Raw genomic sequence first — 19,480 nt, 5'->3', positions numbered from 1 at the left:
CTAAATATTAACAATAAACCAACAACATATGATGATAATCACGTGTTAGAAAATGTGTAACCAATGTTGTACAAGTATTCTAAAACTGTGGGGAAAATGAGGAAGTGAATGTAAGATGAATACGTTAATAATAAGTTAATATAAACCCCAGGAGATGAGCTACTGAAGGACAAAGCAGTCACATGCAACGAAAACGCTTCACTCATTCCTCTTTCTGAAAAAGTGTGCACACTGTACTCTGTCCTAAATCAAAATGGTAATGAAGCACTCTCTTGCATTGTTCTTTTCTTTGAGATAATTACAGCTTTTACACGTTCAGGAATCCAGCGTTGTGTGCAGCACGGTGTTATTATCATGCACTGCAGCTTGAACTGATAAACATGCTCCTTCAGCAGTTTTAGGCAGACATCATATTTATCCACTGAAGATAAGCAAAAATGCTCGGCTCAATGTGATTCCCTCATGTTGAGCTTCCCATTTCCCTCTGCTGTGACGTCTTCACAGCCTGTATTAGAGTCCTCATCAGGGGACGTCAACTCTTCAGGGAGCCTCCATCTCCTGCAAAATGTAACCCTCTCCCTCTTCCAGCGCTACAGCTCAGCATCACTGTGATTAAAGCATGACCCCATGATATGTCACCACACTATACCTCCTGCCTTTTATACTCTCCGGTGGTTTATTTATATCCTCAAAGAACTATAAATCCCCAGGTGAAAGTGCTGCCCTTTTCACCAATCAATCTCCCCTCCTGGGCCACTTTGCATTGGAACAGTAAAGTCAGAGCATGAGGAGGGTTGTGTATTTAGAGAGGATAAATCACATCTCATTTTCTTTCCACAAAACATTGAATGTGTTAATGATATCACTAACTTGGGTGAAATAGTTTCAGTGAGAGTTATTTTACACCACTGGCATAACATTTTCTGCAGAAATACTGCAGAAATGCTCAAACCCCCTCAGTGGCACTAAATAGTTTATGAGCATTTATAGCCCATGACCTTTGTAATTGTGGTTACCTCATTGAGGTTTTATGCTGCGAAAATACTTCTTAGTAAGCTCCTGTTACGTTTTCTTCCAGGCAGGCAATGCGGCACCGGCACCACCTCCCCTGTGACCAGTGGGTGCACATCCACACAGACCGTCTGGGACATTTGGTTTTACAGTCTGTGAAAACAGCCTTTGTTAAACACAACATTCCACACTAGTCACATTGGTGAGCCAGTCCTTGCACACCTCAACCCCCTTCCTCCCTTTCTGTAGCTACTCTCATGGTCCCATCCCCTGCCAAGGCTTGACCATCTAGAGCAGAGAGAGGTCACCTCAGTGCTGACGCCACACACTCGTGTTTGCAGCTCCACATAGGTCTCCCCCATAATGAGCTCCCTCTGCTTGACCCTCTGCAGTACACACTGACCTTTGGAAGGCATACGTGAAGACAATTAACAGCGTACCTGTTACAGAGCATATTCACATTTACTGAAGGATAAGGTTAGTACAAGGAGTATATTTGGTAGTAGACTTGCAGGTTAGGTGTATATTCTTAAAGGGTAGTTTAACTTTAATATACTGTGAAGTCACATAAGTGAGAACAGAAGGAGACAGAAATGAGGGTTTAGGGTTCAAAGCGGTTAAAAGTTCATGTCCAATGATTCTGTACTGTTAGTGCACATGCTGGTTTAGAGACTAAATGGAGATATTTGCATCAGGGTATGCAGTATATTCACACGATGGGTTCTCCAACAATATGGGGTTTAATCACAATCATAAACACCAAAGTTTATGGAGTCATATCTATTGTAATAATAAAAGTAAATACATTGTACACATGCTGGTTTAGAGACAAAATGCCACATGTGAATGTAGGTGTCTGCACCAGGGAAAGTACAACGTGAAATTATTGACTTCTTTAGGTACATTTCAATTAATTAGGAATGAAACTGCAAATGCAGTGCATCCAACTGTAGTTATAACAAATACATAATGCTGCACTGGATATAGACCGCCATCTGCTGGAATTAAAGGAGGGGTTCACATTTTTCAAATGCCTTTTTTCAGTGTACTTATGGGCACCAGACCCTTTTGAAGGCTTTAAGACTGTGAAGGTATATTTACATTGCACATGAGGTCAGTCTGCAGTCAACTCCTTTACAAGCTGAAACAAAACTATCCGTTTAGGAAATTATTCTCCCGTTAACCATTTTAAAAACATCACAACTCAAACTGATTTTTTGACCTGAGGTAGAGCGGTTTGTTTTCTGTTCTGTGACAGTGTGGAAAGAGCTCATGCTGTAGATTAAGTGATGACAGTGGGGGGAAATGGCTTAAAAGCTCTACAGGAGAAAACGGACATGGGTAATTTGCAGAGAGGGAAGAGTTGTTGAGTGAAGAAGAGAAATACAAATAACAAGTAAAGCAATACTACCTTAAAGATGTTCTCACAGGTACACAAGGGGAAATCACTGGGAAACTCTTTCATTTGCAAATTGAAATTTGGGTTACTTCAGAGTAACTAAAAGAAAAGTGGTACCACAGTGTAAGTCAGCCAATTGTGTGGCGTCTCTTGGTTTTACGGTGTTTACGAAGTGGCTTCAAACTGAATATTTCCCACGATGACCACAGGGGACATTCTGTCCACATAGTTGGGATGGACACCTCTCCTGTGTAAGAACATCTAACAATTAAGTCAGAACAAATGCCGGTTTCAAACAATCCTTTGGCAACCACAGGAAGTGGACACATTGTTTTCCCTCCATTTTCAGCGCCGTTTAAATGTTTTTCAGTCATTTGGATGAACGCAATGTTACAAAAACAAGCCCTTGCAACACAATCCTGAATCTAATCCAATAGTCACTTCCACAAAACATTCATGAAATTAAATGCTATGTTGCATTTTCTGATGCATGAAGTGAAAAACAAAAATAAAGTTTTTACACTGCGTCTCATCTTTATTACAATGAATATGGACAACATTTAAAAATAGAAATTAGATGCTGGTCGATACAAAATACAATAAACAATGGATCGAAAACATATTCCTCTCTACTGCCGAAGGAGTCATTATTCAAATATATAGTCTTAAATGATTAGACACTTTGTGTGATTTACTTTTTCAGCATTGCAGATTATGTGCAGATGTAAACACATACATTTGAACACAAGTCACAGCCAAACATGTTAACGACTCAAAGAGAGAGAAGACATTATAATCAATAACCCTTTTCTTTATGCTTTCTTCGTTTTTTCTGATACCTCTGGGTATTTGATTCAGTCTTCTCTTAGATAAGCCTCAGGCACCTCTTCCTCGTCACTATTACTCTGTAAGGAGGCAACATGTTGCGCCATCTTTTCAACCTCCATTACTTTAATCTCGGTCAACTTCTTTTCGGCATCCACGGACAGTTTCTGTGCCTCCTCCACCTGCGACAGGGCCACCTGAATGTTTGTCATCACTGTGATGGACGCATGTTCAGCTCCTGGACGGACACACACAGACACACACCACACACAAACACAGAGTCAAATGTTGACATAACACCAGTTTAAGTTCAGACATTAGGTGTAGTCATTAAAAAGGCACTCCTGTCCATCATCTCCATTTAGTTTTACACAAAGCCCTACTGAGTGACAGCAAATGATCCATACACAGTCCAAAGTGCAACACAGACAGCAGCTGAATAGGAACAGGAACAGGAACAGGAACAGGCACAGACAGCGACGTACAAAGCTTTGAGGAGATGATTCACAGTTTAACACTTTTATTGATCGTTAAAAGAACCCTAAGAAAACATCACTACCATTCGCTCACACAGACATACAACCACAATCAGACATGGTCTTTTACACACCTGAGGTGCGTGCTGCCTCAACTGCCGTTTCACACAGCTTGACTGCGATGATCCAGGTTGACTCATAACGCTTGTATTCATCTAGTCTGTCACTAATCTGTCGGGACAGAGATAGTTATAAAGTCAGACTCAAACAGATCTACAACGGTTTTTATATGGATTGTAAGTCTGCTGTCATATTTATGGCGCAGCAATCAATAAATCAACTGAAAAACTGGATGCTTTGCTCATGGATGTTTTGATGTACTTTTCACCCAAGAGGACAACACAAACTAACCTCTGAACGCTGGCCAATGATCACCTGCCAGATGCGATCATCTTCTGCTGGAGTCAGTTTTCCAAGTGATTCCAAATATCGTCTTTGGAGGGCAATGAGTGTGTGCACAGCCTGTCAGCAAACAGAGGGAGGATATAAACAGTTTACATTTAAAATCAAGAGAAACACAGAGACAGATTTCTCTGTAGTACTTTTCAACCTATTACAGTTGATAAATCCAGACAAAAATAGGCCTGTAGAGCGTAGGGGTCTGTAGATTATCCCTACCACTAGCCAGGATAGTGCTTATGGACAAAACATACTGTGGTGCTTTGACTGTCACAAATTAAATGACATTCAACTCTGTTGTGTTGGAGTGGCAGCAGAAGTCACAGAGATCTTGAGCTCAATATCAAACCAAAACTGTCTGCCTGTCTTTCACTAAATGAAGAGGGGTAAAGGGTACTTAACAAACCACAACAGTTTGTTGTGAACATGAACAATACAATTTATAGATCTCTAAACCTGGACAACCAGGAAATGTTTTCCTTTTCCGAAGGGTCTGAGGACAGAGGGTGTCGTATGCTGTACAGATTGTAAGGCGCCTTGAGGTACATTTTTGATTTTGGCAGATATAAATAACATTGACTTTTGCAAATAATCTTTTTTGCAATCCTAGGATATAGGAAAAATGTTTACCACAAGATCAAAACTTACCTTTGAGTACTCAGTGATGGCATCTATGAGCGCTAAAGTGGTCTGAGAGAGAAAAGTGCTTGAACTGTCTGTAACCAGAGAGGCTGCTCTTCTGATCAGAGAGTCACGAGAGAGGGTTTCAACCTGCAACAGAGACACACAAAGAGAAACACACAAGATAAGTGTATACTGTTATTTATATACTGTAGGTGGCTGCTGTATTTTTCCTATGCGTCTATCTCGGGTCAGGTGACAGACTCACCTGCTTGAAAGGTATAGCACACAGCCCACCGCCGACAGTTAAAGACGCTATAGCTGTGTACAGAATATTTGTCCATTTGCTCGCTTTATGGACTTCAGGTTTTCTGCTGCTGAACAGGACACGAGCTGAACTCCTGAACAAAACAAAACCAGTTTCAGTTTAACACAGCCATTGTAACTGTGAAGAGCTGTCACGTAATGGTATTTCTCGATCTAATATTGTCTATAGGCTGGCTAACCTCACTGTAACCAGCGACCAAAGATGAAAATAGTCCAACAGTGGATCACTGAAGCTAGTTCAACACAGTCACTTATGTATAAGCTAATGCTCATTTTAGGCAATGAAAAACAAGTCTAAGGTGTATTCTGACCACTTCCGGTTCCATTGAGAAGCAAAAACATTCTAATTTTCCCCCTTTAAAGTCGACAACAGCCTTTCATTTTTAAGAGACGGTTAGTTTAATACATCGTGTATACATGAAGTAAGAAACTTAACCTTTATAACGTTATGTAACCGCAAAACACTTCCTACCTGAGAAGACGGAGGCAGGTTGTTACCCTTCCAAGCGCGGCCATGTCGGTCCGTCACAATAGATATGGTCGTGCTCACTGAGCGAAGGTTCCCCAGCTGTGAATAAGTGACAGACATAACACTGTCGCCCTCACGTGGTGAAACAGCAGCATTACAGTGAGCTCAGAAAGCTTAAGAGGCAATTATGTGACATCGTAATCACGGCTAAATATCACCAACAGGTTCAACTTCTTTGGAAACTACAACTTCACACCTCACATTACACCATAGTGGAAAAACAGATATAGAGAGACAATCTGTGCGGAATGGACCAATTAAATGGGGATATATAACCTTACAACGACTTTTGTTGAACATATCTTTGTCTAACTCAAATAATTTAAATCTCTTATCAAACCTTCCCCAGTAATTCATTATCCTAGCAACACAGATATCATTGTACTATCGATCCCTATCTCATCTCCCCACAACTTGGATGTGGAATTAATTTTCTTGATGATAGATGTTTCAACAAATTCACAACGTCTATTCTAACAAACGATTTATACAATGCTCAGTATTGTATAAGTCGCATTTTTCATTAATATTCTACTCTTGTAATGTAAAAATAGCATAGCAGTTATTGAGCATTTGGCACTTTTATTTTTTGATACTTTAAGAATATTTAGCTAATGATACAATCTTTAAGTTATATTTTCAATGCAGAACTATCCTGCTGCCTATCTTGGCCAGGACTCTCTTGAAAAAGAGAGTTTTAATCTCAATGAGACCTATCCTGGTAAAATAAAGGTTATAAATAAATAAAATAACTTAACTGCACCATTAATACACAGTGGTGGAACTACTCAAATCTTTAAAAAGTAGCAATACCACAGTGTAGAACTAAATGTAATTACTTTATGTGCTGCTGGGTGGCTTATGAATTCATCTATGACATCTTATGACATCTTTTCTCAACCTATAATAATACATAATGATGGATTTGTTGATAATATTTTATTTTACTAATCTGAATTTATAAAGTAACTATCCATCCATCCATCCATCCATCGTCTACCGCTTATCCGGGATCGGGTCGCGGGGGCAGCAGCTCCAGTAAGGAACCCCAATCTTCCCTTCTCCGGGCCACATCCTCCAGCTCCGACTGGAGGATCCTGAGGCGTTCCCAGGCCAGTGAGGAGATATAATCTCTCCACCGAGTCCTGGATGTGCCTGGAACACCTCCCTAGGGAGGCGCCCAGGTGGCATCCTTACTAGATGCCCGAACCACCTCAACTGGCTCCTTTCAACGTAAAGGAGCAGCGGCTCTACTCCGAGTCTCTCACGGATGGCTGAGCTTCTCACCCTATCTCTAAGGGAGACGCCAGCCACCCGTCTGAGAAAACCCATTTCGGCTGCTTGTACCCGTGATCTCGTTCTTTCGGTTATGACCCAGCCTTCATGACCATAGGTGAGGGTAGGAACGAAAGTCGACCGGTATATTGAGAGCTTTGCCTTCTGGCTCAGCTCTCTTTTCGCCACAACGGTGCGGTAAAGTGACTGTAATGTAGTGTAGTGTAGTGACCGCCCCTGCTGCTCCGATTCTCCGGCCAATCTCTCGCTCCATTGTCCCCTCACTCGCGAACAAGACCCCGAGGTACTTGAACTCCTTCACTTGGGGTAATGGCTCATTCCCTACCCGGAGTAGGCAATCCACCGGTTTCCTGCTGAGAGCCATGGCCTCAGATTTGGAGGTGCTGATCCTCATCCCAACCGCTGCACACTCGGCTGCGAACCGATCCAGTGACTGTTGAAGGTCACAGACCGATGATGCCATAAGGACCACATCATCTGCAAAGAGCAGCGATGAGATCCTCAGGTCACCGAACTGCAACCCCTCTCCTCCACGACTACGCCTCGATATCCTATCCATGAAAATCACGAACAGGATTGGTGATAAAGCGCAGCCCTGGCGGAGGCCAACATTCACGGGAAACGAGTCCGACTTACTGTCGAGTATCCGGACACAACTCTCGCTTTGGGCGTACAGGGATTGTATGGCCCTCAAAAGTGACCCCCTCACCCCATACTCCCGCAGCACCTCCCACAGTATCACCCAGGGGACCCGGTCATACGCCTTCTCCAGATCCACAAAATACATGTAGACCGGATGGGCGTACTCCCAGGCCCCCTCCAGGATCCTTGCAAGAGTAAAGAGTTGGTCTGTTGTTCCACGACCAGGACGGAATCCACATTGTTCCTCTTCAATCAGAGGTTCGACTACCGGCCGAACCCTCCTTTCCAGTACCTTGGAGTAGACTTTACCAGGGAGGCTGAGAAGTGTGATACCCCTGTAGTTGGCACACACTCTCTGGTCCCCCTTTTTAAATAGGGGAACCACCACCCCGGTCTGCCAACCCCTAGGCACTGTCCCAGACTTCCACGCAATGTTGACGAGGCGTGTCAACCAAGACAGCCCCTCAACACCCAAAGCCTTCAGAATTTCTGGACGGATCTCATCAACCCCTGCGGCTTTGCCACTGTGGAGTTGTTTGACTACCTCAGTGACTTCCATCAGGGAAATTGACGATGATCCCCCATCAGCTTCCAGCTCTGCCTCAACCATAGAGGGCGTGTTTGTCGGATTCAGGAGTTCCTCAAAGTGCTCCTTCCAGCGGCCGATAACCTTCTCAGTTGAAGTCAGCAGGGTCCCACCCTTGCTGTACACAGCTTGGATGGTTCCTCGCTTCCCCCTCCTGAGGTGCCGACCGAAAGTCCTTCTCCATAGCTTCTCCGAACTTCTCCCACACCCGCTGCTTTGCCTCTGACACGGCAGAAGCTGCCAGCCCTTCTAGTCCTTCGATACCCTGCAACTGTTTCCGGAGTCCTCCCGGATAACATAACCCGGAAGGACTCCTTCTTCAGTCGGACGGCTTCCCTGACCACCAGGGTCCACCACGGTGTTCGAGGGTTACCGCCCCTTGAGACACCTAAGACCTTGAGACCACAACTCATCACCGCAGCTTCAACAATAGAGGTTTTGAACATCGCCCACTCAGGTTCAATGCCCCCAACCTCCACAGGGATGGCTGAAAAGCTCCACCGGAGGTGTGAGTTAAAGATCCCCAGGACAGGGGTTTCCTCCAGACGTTCCCAGTTCACCCGCACTACCCGTTTGGGTTTACCAGGTCTGTCCAGAGTCTTCCCCCACCCCTTGATCCAACTCACCACCAGATGGTGATCAGTTGACAGCTCCGCCCCTCTCTTCACCCGAGTGTCCAAAACATGCGGCCTCAGATCAGATGATACGATTACGAAATCGATCATTGACCTTTGGCCTAGGGTGCTCTGGTACCACGTGCACTTATGAGCATCCTTATGTTCGAACATGGTGTTTGTTATGGCCATTCCATGACTAGCACAGAAGTCCAACAACAAACGACCGTTCGGGTTTAGATCAGGGAGGCCCTTCCTCCCAATCACGCCTCTCCAGGTGTCTCCATCGTTTCCCACGTGTGCGTTGAAGTCTCCCAGCAAGACTACGGAGTCCCCTACTGGAGCCCTAGTAGCCCTAACTAGTAACTTAAAATTATTAATAATAATAATAATAATAACTATAAATGTAGTGTAGTAAAAGTATAATATTTGCCTCTGAGATATAGTACAGTAGAGGCATGAAGTAGCATAAAATGGAAATATTCAAGTAAAGAAAGTACATCAAAATTGTACTTCAGTACAGTAGTAAGTAAATGCACTCAGTTACTTTCCTTCACTGGAGAAATGAAACCAATCCAAAGAGAAATGAGGGTAGATGTCATCATTAATATTGGGAGTAAGATATTTATAAGGAATCATGTTTGACATACAGTGGTTTACATTTTGGTTTGAGGTATGTGGTCAGCTGAAATGCCTCAAAAGCACGAAACAGCACTGTGCAAATATGCAGGCCCTTAGATGTCCTTTACAATCTCCCTGTGACCACCGAGTGGAGAGCCAGGAATATGAGCACACAAATTAAAACAGGATTAGTAGAAGTGTAATTAGAGCAAATTTAAAGGGAAATCATTCAGATTGAAAAAGGACGCTACAAAAAACATGATTTACATTACATTACATGACCTGCTGATGCAATGGATTAAAGAGGGAAGTTCGGTTTGGTGCCCTGACATTTCTTTTCACAGAATTACATCACATAAGGAATTCTAGTTGGTATCAAGTGAAAAGGGAGATGCAACTTAATCATGATTCAAGATTAATTTACCCTCATTGATTATTTGTGATACTTTAGACAACAATGTGGTCTGTTCTATGTACTGCACCTACGCATTACCAAACAACAACATTACTTTATTCAAAATCTATGCACTGTGTGAGAAATGGCTGAGAACGTTGTAATCTGGCCTTCAATTATTACTACTTCTCTACAGCAACAACATGTTACTCATTCTGAATACTGATTGTTATATGTAGGCTTAAATTATATTTTTTATCAGTCATTGGGTCCGTAGTGCCAATGGGTCATACTTTTATTAGTATTATACCAGTGAAATAACTGGTGTAAAAATGGGTTATATTTGCTCACAGTGCAGTTGTTAAAGTGTGTGTAAACTGTTGTTACTTTACTTTTATTTGTCAATGCATTTGGTTACCATATTTTAAAAAGAAAAAAAAGAAACATATTTATAACATTAAATCCAAATATCTTGTTTAAAGTTTTGTTTATAACCAAACCATCACATATGTAATTATTAGCCAAGTCAACATCAGCAGAACATTCTTTGAATAATTAATGACACCATTAGTCATCACTTTTAATTAGCTTCACTGGAGTTTATTATTACACACAGGAATACAGATAACTGGCTAATTATCATCTTCATTATGTTGACAACAACATTTTCTGATGATGAAAAACAAGCCAATAATGTCAGTGTAATATCCCATCATGACCACAATCTTGAAAAACTTCTGAGTACAACTGAGTACAGGCCACACACTCGCAACACTGTTGTGCAACAAGGTTAAAGTTAGAATAATTTATTTTTCATTAAAAAAATCTATAAATATAAGTATTGGATGGATTGCCCTGGCATTTAGTACAAATAGTCATGGTCCCCAGAGGATGAATTGTAAAAACTGACCTTTCATGTAGCGCCATCATTAGGTCAAAAACCTTTGATAGTCCAAGGATTTGGTTTCAGACAAAAAACCTGCAAAACTAATATAATGACATTCCCATCAGCTTCAGCTGTAGTTAGGGTTATGATTTAGAGCTTATTAGCAAATGTTATCATTCTGATGTGTACTGTAGACTCTGAGTCTAGTTTATACAACTTGTTGTTTTGGAGTTGGTAACAGAAAGTGCGAGACAAATAGTTTTTAATAGTTTTCCAACTATGAAAACCTTTTTTTTTTTGTTTACCTGTTGTGTCATCCATCTTCATGCAGAGCCAAAATCAACAGAGGATAGTTTAAATAATTAATGAACCAATTACCTTCAGGTTTAATGAGTTTCACATGAGTTTATTTTGCTCGACTCATTAACATCACTGTTCTGTTGGGAGTCTAAATCCACAAGGAGAAAAACAAAACCTGTCTGCAGAGTGCCCCTATCACCATCATATGCCCTCATGATGTCTCTGTGTTAGCTACTGAGAGTTACTAAGTGCACAAACCAGATGATGTAATTGCAAAACTGTCATGATCTTGGTGTCCCTGCATCCTGTTTTATTTTGAAAGGTTCACTTCCCATTGTGTCATGTCTTGTAAATCAAATCAAATTTATTTATATAGCCCAGCGATCTTCACTATTTTTTACATGAGAGCCACATTGATGGGACAAAGTCAACAGGAGAGCCACTTTCTTTTCCAGTCATAAAAAGCATGTCTGTCATCCCACCCAAAACATAACATAAAAATTCCTGTCCACTTTTCTTGAATTTTCCTATGCTCGTCTTGTATGGCTCCTACTTTTCTTTTCTTTAACGGAAGTAGCCAAGCTAACGCAAGTATGAAGTGCCAGGTTGGTCGTAGTTCATAAGTATAAGCATGCTTATGATAAATATTTGAATGACTAAGTTAATTTTTTCTATACTAAATCACCATGTATCTACCAAGAGCACATTCACCATTTTAGTGCAGGATAGACCCTCTGCAGTGAGTCAGTGTTGGGCCGAGCCAGTTTAAATATTTTGTTTCTAGTCTTTATTTCCATCTTTTATCAAGTATTATTATATATTATTTGTAGGCTAATAGAGCAGACACTTTCAGTGTTTTAATGGGTTGTATGTGATAGCCCTGCTTGTTGTTATATTATATATTGAGTTTTATAATAATTAACAAACACAAGTTAGGTAAATATTTATAATAGCTTACCCTGCAACACAACTGCAATAAGCACTTATGATATCGCCAGTTTTCTTGACTGGGAACATCTGCGAACATTTTGCTTTCAAACAGCTATACTCAGAATCTGTGAGAGGATTGAAAGATATTTGTTTCAACCAGCCAGAGTCAAACAGTCTAAATGCTTTGCCTTCTTTGTATTCGTTCAAAGTTTGTTTATGAAACTCGACATCGTTCCCTGGGAGGTCAGACATTAAAAATAATGTTATATCGCTGAGGTATATCGGCGGCCAAGAAGTCATGCTTTTGTTTTCATTGACCCAGCCATCCTGCAATGTCAAGGGATCAGGCAAAAGCTTAGTCTTTTCTTTTTCTGTGATTGAAATTCTTTCGTAAGCTGTTGGTTGCTCCTCAATGCTCATCTCTGATGCAGCAAACACCCTGGCAATAAGCTCAAGTTTTGTTCCTGAAACCCATTGGTCCTTGTCGGTTTGTCATCCATGTTACCTGATGTTTCCTCGTGCTTCCTCGTGCTCCCTTGCGTCTTTCCTGGTTTGTTCATTCAGTTTTACTTTTTACCTTGTTTTGTATTTTTTAGCTCTCTTTTTGTTATAACTTGTCTGTACTGCGTTTGGGTCCTCCCCTTTACACCGCACCATAACAGTACGAACCAACCAGGAATATGGACCCAGCAGACGTCATGGACGATTAACTTTATGATCTGGCATACACAGAAAGAGTTATTACATTTTCTGCCAGGCAGGCAATACCGAACTGGCACCACCTTTTAACCACATTGAATTCTAAGACATTTGAAACAAGCCTTTGTTATCTAACATTGGTGAGCTACTTCTTGTACATCACATCACTTCAACAAGGTCAGAGTTTATAACACTGGAGGTCAGCAAAGGCAAAACATTTCTAGGGTATTGAGTTACTATGTAACATCAGCATGTTTGCGTCATCATTGTGAGCATGTTATCATGTTAGCATGTTAGCATGTTAGCATTTAGCTCAAAGCTCTGCTGTGCTGTTCAGCCTCACAGAACTACCAGCATGGTTGTAGGTGCAGGTGTTTTAAGGTAAGGTAACCTGTGGAGTTTTTGATCATCAGTAGTGGGTTTTTTCATTGGCGACAATCTTGACAGGTTTCACATTTTTCTACTGATTTACATGTGGCAGTAATATGCCAAGAGATGCAGCAATGCACCAACAAAGACAGGGAAGAACACTGCTAGCACGTAAACATGGATGTAAACAAAGTCAGAGTGTGTCTTTGGGAAAGATAGATGTAGAGTAGATCTTAAGTATCAAACAGAACCTTTTGTTATAGGAAGTACAATGATACTCCATTGTATTTTGCTGTAAAAAAGCAACCAACCTCAGAGTAGACAAATCTGCTTTCTTGTTTACACTGGCACGTGCATGCCTAGTGTACAGGAATGGTCATGTGATATGCGTTTTCAGTAGTGTTAGGATGAACAGAGATTATTTCGGAAACGGCAAAAACGCTTGTGTGTACGGAGCTTGTGTATTTCTTTTAACAGCCTTCTTGTCTGTCTGTCTGTTTATGGATTGTTTTTGTAGAGATGCAGTAAAGGGCAGACAATATTACCTTGATAGAACAATATCGAATATTAATAGACCATCACCACTAATGATGATAAACAAGTTATAAAGAGGCACAGATCAGCAGATACAGGTTTACACATACAAATCACTATGTATTTATTTGTGCACTGTGTTTTACAAGTTACGTGACTTGATTTGTTGGTGAAGATTGTCTAACAATTAACTATTGGTAGCCAATAGTGATACTAGCATTTAGACCTGAAGGGATGTACACAGTCCTCCCTCAAAAAACTGTACAGAGCTCAGCAGAGGACATTCGTCTTTGAACCCAACTGCAAACTGGATGACTGACAACACTTTTTATCTGGTTCACATTGGCTTCAGGTTCAGGATTCACTATAAGGTCTCTAATTATGCATATTTGTAAGGTTGGATGTTGTTTATGTTTTATTGTTGAATTGTTTCTGTGCCACAATGCAACCTTACTGCAGGGAAGGTTTAATTAATGACTGCACACCAACATCTTAGGACATAGGAAAGAAGCTTGTCATTGGACTTGGGTCTTTGTGTAATAGGTTTTAGGGTCTTATTTTGATATTTTAAGTATATTATTTGAATTTTGGGGCATAAAACATTTTATATATACAATATGACAGATAACAACTCAATGATTGGTGGTGAGTCCTTGCGCAGAGAGATCAATTACCGGGTCATTATAGTGCAGGTTCTAGTGGTGATTTTCCTTTCCATCAACCTGTTGCTTATTGTGACCTTTTTTTCAAAGGACTTCTTCTACACAACCATGCGCTACATCTTATTTTCTATAACACTACTGTCTGATTGTCTGTTTTTACTCATAACTAATATCTTGCTCATTTTAAGCTATTTTCGTATTAACATACAGATGTGGTTGTGTCTTATTACATATATATTTTTGTCTCTGTACACTTTTGTCACACCAGTTACTTTGACAGTAATGACTCTGGAGCGCTGTGTGGCCATTTGCATGCCCCTGCGCCACGGAGAGCTGTGCTCCACACGCAACTCTCTGCACTGTGTCCTGATCATTTACAGCCTCAGCTCTGTACCCTGTATTGTTGTTCTCTCCAGCTTCTTTGCATCCGCGACTCACATCTTCTATACCCAGGGCAGAATATGCTCAGTGGAAATATTTATTATTCACAAATGGCAGGGTCATCTTCGGTCAGCTATAAATCAGTTTTACTTCTTGCTCATGATTATTGTTATTGTATTCTCATATGTTAAAATAATGAATGTGGCCAAAGCTGCATCAGGAAGGAAAAAGAATGTAACATGGAAAGGGCTCCGAACGGTAATTCTTCATGCTTTCCAGCTGCTGCTCTGTCTCATCAGTCTGTGGTGTCCATTAATAGAAGCTGCTGTACTACAAATTAATTTAAAGTTATTTATAGATGTCAGGTATTTTAATTACATTACTTTTATACTTGCTCCAAGATGTTTGAGTCCTCTTATTTATGGCCTCAGGGATGAAAGGTTTTTTCATGCACTAAAATATTATGCTCTCTGTGGCTTGTATAAAAAAACAATCATCTGATTTATTTTGATTGATAAATTGAAGTCATGATGTTACTCTACTCAAATAACATGTTTTAAATGTGTCTCTGGCTTTATTTATAGTTATTTGACAGAGACAAATAAAATTGAAATGATTCGGTGCGGATGAGATGGCGTAGTAGACCTAGATTAGAGGTAGTGAGGAGGTAATAAAGTCCTTGATGAGCCACTCAAAGCAATTCATCACCACAGAGGGCAGAGGTACTGGCTGGTATTGATTTAGGCAGCTGGGACAAGGTTTCTTAGACAGGACACCAGACTAGAACACCAGTTCTAGCTTGTCAGTACAGGCTATGACAGCACGTCCAGATATTCAGTCGTGTCCTGCTGCCTTCCTGGTGTTAACTCTTCTAAAACTCACGTTGTGCACTGTAACAGTTAGCTTCAAAGCACAAATAGAAGGTGTTGAGCTCTTCTGTCAGAGAGACATCCGCAAGCACCGTCTTGGAGGAGGTGGCTTTGTAATCTGTTATGCTCCGTAGTCCTTGCCACAGGCGTCTGAAATCAGTCTGGTGATTGTGATTCCAGTTCTAACTCACACAGGCTCCGCTCTCTACTGGACTCTATGGGAAATACTCTCTTTCAATCACAAGCATGCATTTAGCCACTGAAAGTTGTCTCTGTGAGCGTTTTTACGGCTTGCCCGGCTCTACCAACTTTCCAAACCCTCTTGGCGACTTTTTTTGTCCAAAGCTACTAGCGACAAATCTATCGACTTTTTCTGGTGTTATTGGAGACTTTTGGAGACTTTTCTGGTGTTTTGGAGACTCTGACTTGAAAGCACGTATCGTTTTGCAGTTACTGTCCTCAACGAGCAGCGGGTGCTGCCTGAGCCTCTCCGCCGTCCCAAAGCTCTCACAGGGGCGGTCAGTCTCACAGTAGCCTCGCGCAGCAGAGAGAGGAGACCCACACACTCCCGCGTGCAGACTGCAAATGAATCGCGCATGCGCAAAGCTGCCGCTGATCCCTTCCTTACAGAGTGGGATGTAAATGTAAATGTTTCTTCACTGTCTCACTAAAATAAAATCACTGCATTTGACTCACACAACCTCAGTCACTTACTCACCTCGTCCACTGTGTGTGTGCCTCTCTGTGACATAAGCTAAACTAAACTAGCTCACCATGTCTAAACTGTATACCCAAAAATACAGAAAGGAGTGGGAATTAAACCCTCAGTTCAAAGGCTGGTTGAAGCCGTTTATTTGAGATGATACACAGTGATGACAGTGGGGTAAAATGAGCTTGTGGGTAAATTGACCCACCCTCAGTTTCTTGGCAACTGTACACATGTGTGGTCATGTGACCATACATTCAGGAAGCACCCATTATTTCTATCTGGCTGTGATGAAGGGAGAAAGTATTTTTTTACACAAAAAAATGTCAGCTATAATGACTGTTATGTCAAAGCAAATTTATCCAGAGCTAAACATGTTTAATATACAGATTGGTGATTTGCCAACGTATACAACCATGTGAATCATTAGGCTGAAACGTGCACATAAATTAGATAAATAACATAAGTGTTTAGTTTATTCAATACAAAAGCACCTGTTCAATGTGAAAAGTGAGTTGTGAATATAAAAAGAACCAAAAAAACAAAACCTTCTTGAATTTCAGGGGGGGCGCGGGGTTCCGTTGGGGGGGCGTGGCGGAGGGAAACATTGTACTTTATTGGTACTTTGTCCTACACACTTATTTCACAATATAGAAATAATAGGCTTTATATGCTTTGGCCTAAATCTGTCAAAGCGAACCCCGTTTTAACCATTTGCGCATTGTGGGAAATATTAGAGTGTGACACATCAAAGGCTCTTTGCTAGTGTGAAGGAGAATAGCTAGTTTACAAGGACTAGGCTAAATAAATGTTCGCAGAGTGATAACAGTGATACTATGTGTTACAGAGGGTATTTTGCCCGGATATGAATACAGGTGTGCCTTGATATTTTGGCTTGGACTAGAATACAAGCAGAGTAACAACTAATGAAATGTTGCTCACTTTCTGTCCGTGTCTGTAGAGAATCTGTCTCGCAGGCTGATGTAAACAAGCCACCATTACTGCAGTGGTGTCTCACTTTTAAACTACTATGTAGAACTACAATGTTTTGAAGTGGATTTCACTTTAAGCCCTTTTCCAATAAATTAGTCTTGTTATTGGTTGAAGTCATCGAACGACATTTAAAAAAGTTAAAAATCTAAATAACTTTTCACCTCTTAAGCCCTATACTAGGAAAATACTCTTTAAAATAACATAACCAAAATACTGATACAGGAGGAATAAATCAACAATCACAGAGAGAAAACACAGACAGGAAGTACAACTAGACATGACATAAGGGGGAGTGAACACTTCAAAATAAAACAGGATATACAAAAATCCTGATCATGACACTACGCTTCATTAGTTGTTACTCTGCTTGTATTCTACTCATTCCTATAAAGTCTTCATGCACTAACTTAAAACTCTACATAAATTATTATCTTAGCACCACAGAGAGAGCTTGATATTAACATTTACCTTTTTGTGTTAAGATCCTCCTTTTCTTTTGATGGACACATTTAACAATGACAATTTAACATTTGGCAGAAACAGTAACAACTTATGTATTTGGTTAGAGCATTGATGGCTGATAACAACTCATTGGTTGGTGGTGAGTTCTCGCGGCGGCAGATCAATGACAAGGTCATTATTGTGCAGCTTCTGGTGATGATTTTTCTTTGCATCAATATTTTGCTCTTAATAACCTTTTTAAAAAAAGAGGGCTTTTACACAACTACACGCTATATCTTATTTGCTGTTATGCTGCTGTCTGATAGCTTAATATTAATTATGTCTGATATCCTGCTAATCTTGAGCCTTTTTCAATTCACTATGCACATTTGGTTATGCATAATTATCTCGTTTGTGGTACTTCTGTATTTTGTAGTCACACCAGTTACTTTGACAGTAATGACTCTGGAGCGCTACGTGGCCATTTGCATGCCCCTGCGCCATGGAGAGCTGTGCACCACACGCAGCACTGTGAATTGTATCCTCATCATTCACTGCCTCAGCTCTGTACCCTGTATTGTTATTCTCTCCATGTATTTTGCATCTGCCTCTCATAGAATTTACAAACAATACAGTGTGTGCTCTGTGGAGATATTTATTTTGTACAGATGGCATGATCATGTTAGGTCAGCTGTATATCAATTTTACTTCTTGATCATGTGTATCAGCATTGTATTCTCCTATGTTAAAATAATGAAAGTGGCCAAAGCTGCATCAGGAGAGAATAAAAAGTCAACATGGAAAGGGCTCAGAACGGTAATTCTTCATGCTTTCCAGCTGCTGCTCTGTCTCATCAGTCTGTGGTGTCCATTCATAGAAGCTGCTGTACTACTAATTAATTTCAAGTTATTTAAAGATGTCAGGTACTTTAACTACATAATGTTTAGTCTTGCTCCAAGATGCCTGAGTCCTCTCATTTATGGCCTCAGGGATGAAAAGTTCTTTCATGCACTGAAAAGCTATGCATTTTCTGGTTGGTATAAAAGTAATATTTGATAAGGTAGAAATTGCACAATTCATTAAATAAAAAAAGATCAAATGTTCTACTGTGCATGATTGCGATTCACTTTTGTATGTTATATTTCTAACTGTTTTCTAATAATTGTTCTAAGCGTAACTGTGATTACATTGTTATTTAAGCAGCAATTTAAGCTTAACTCTGTTTTTGTATATGAGCCTCTATGACCTGTGAGTAGGTTTAATAAGTCATTTGTGCTACACTATCTACAACTTTGTATACCTGACAGAGTTGTGTCAATCTAGACTCCACAGCCAGTTTAGCTGCATGAACTGATTCTTCCCTATGTGCTCGTGTGGACCGAGACCTTAAATCATCAATCAGATGATTGAAATCCAATCAGATCCATTTATTATGGCAATATGCTGCATATAATAGTTTCTTCCTTAGCCCTTGCTACACCTTTACAACTAGTTTCATGAAAATCCTAAAACTGACATGATGGATCTAATAGATTGTTACATGGATTTTATGTCTTATAAACGCCACATGTTATCATTGTTATATATATATATATATATATATATATATATATATATATATATATATATATATATATATATATATATATATCATGCATAATTTATTATTGGTTACATAGTTTGAAATGTTGAGTGTTTAGAAGTTGGATTGTGCTGTACATTACCCCTTATGACAAAATAAAATCTGTATTGATGCAAATCTTTGTATATATACAATCCACCCATATTCTGTTGTTTTTTCATGCTTTAATAACACTGTATACATACTGAATAAGACCCCTTTCCATAGATACAGCTAGTTCATGTCCAAGCAGTTTTCAGGACCTACCAAAAACTCACTGCCCGTCTGT

At 40.4% G+C, this 19,480-nt stretch overlaps 3 protein-coding genes across 3 annotated transcripts; 2 read left to right on the top strand and 1 right to left on the bottom strand.

Moving 5' to 3' along the window:
* Positions 1–2,919: 2,919 nt before the first annotated feature.
* LOC115017667 (diablo homolog, mitochondrial-like) lies at positions 2,920–5,728 on the bottom strand. Its single transcript, XM_029446323.1, has 6 exons — positions 5,591–5,728; positions 5,060–5,192; positions 4,819–4,941; positions 4,123–4,233; positions 3,846–3,942; positions 2,920–3,473 (listed from the first exon to the last, which is right to left on the bottom strand). Exons 1-6 carry the CDS (start codon positions 5,632–5,634, stop codon positions 3,265–3,267), a joined length of 717 nt encoding a protein of 238 aa, XP_029302183.1. The 5' UTR covers positions 5,635–5,728; the 3' UTR covers positions 2,920–3,264.
* An 8,407-nt stretch (positions 5,729–14,135) lies between these two features.
* Positions 14,136–15,062, top strand: LOC115017817 (odorant receptor 131-2-like). Its single transcript, XM_029446513.1, has one exon. It carries the CDS (start codon positions 14,136–14,138, stop codon positions 15,060–15,062), a length of 927 nt encoding a protein of 308 aa, XP_029302373.1.
* A 2,634-nt stretch (positions 15,063–17,696) lies between these two features.
* LOC115017966 (odorant receptor 131-2-like) lies at positions 17,697–18,626 on the top strand. Its single transcript, XM_029446733.1, has one exon. It carries the CDS (start codon positions 17,703–17,705, stop codon positions 18,624–18,626), a length of 924 nt encoding a protein of 307 aa, XP_029302593.1. The 5' UTR covers positions 17,697–17,702.
* The last annotated feature ends 854 nt before the right edge of the window (positions 18,627–19,480 follow it).

This window comes from Cottoperca gobio, chromosome 13 (genome assembly GCF_900634415.1).
Source record: "Cottoperca gobio chromosome 13, fCotGob3.1, whole genome shotgun sequence".
Taxonomy (NCBI): Eukaryota; Metazoa; Chordata; class Actinopteri; order Perciformes; family Bovichtidae; genus Cottoperca; species Cottoperca gobio.
The sequence above is the reverse complement of the archived record's forward strand: the minus strand, read 5'-3'. Positions and strand labels throughout refer to the sequence as shown.

What these genes read in the sequence shown, in the direction of transcription:
- LOC115017966 (XM_029446733.1), top strand. Translation starts at nt 17,703, where the DNA reads ATGGCTGATAACAACTCATTGGTTGGTGGTGAGTTCTCGCGGCGGCAG.
- LOC115017667 (XM_029446323.1), bottom strand. Translation starts at nt 5,634, where the DNA reads ATGGCCGCGCTTGGAAGGGTAACAACCTGCCTCCGTCTTCTCAG. An exon ending in ACCTGCCTCCGTCTTCTCAG is followed by an intron (nt 5,193 to 5,590) that starts GTAGGAAGTGTT and finishes TGTTTTGTTCAG; the next exon opens with GAGTTCAGCTCGTGTCCTGT. An exon ending in TCATTGGCCAGCGTTCAGAG is followed by an intron (nt 3,943 to 4,122) that starts GTTAGTTTGTGT and finishes CTGTCCCGACAG; the next exon opens with ATTAGTGACAGACTAGATGA.
- LOC115017817 (XM_029446513.1), top strand. Translation starts at nt 14,136, where the DNA reads ATGACAGATAACAACTCAATGATTGGTGGTGAGTCCTTGCGCAGAGAG.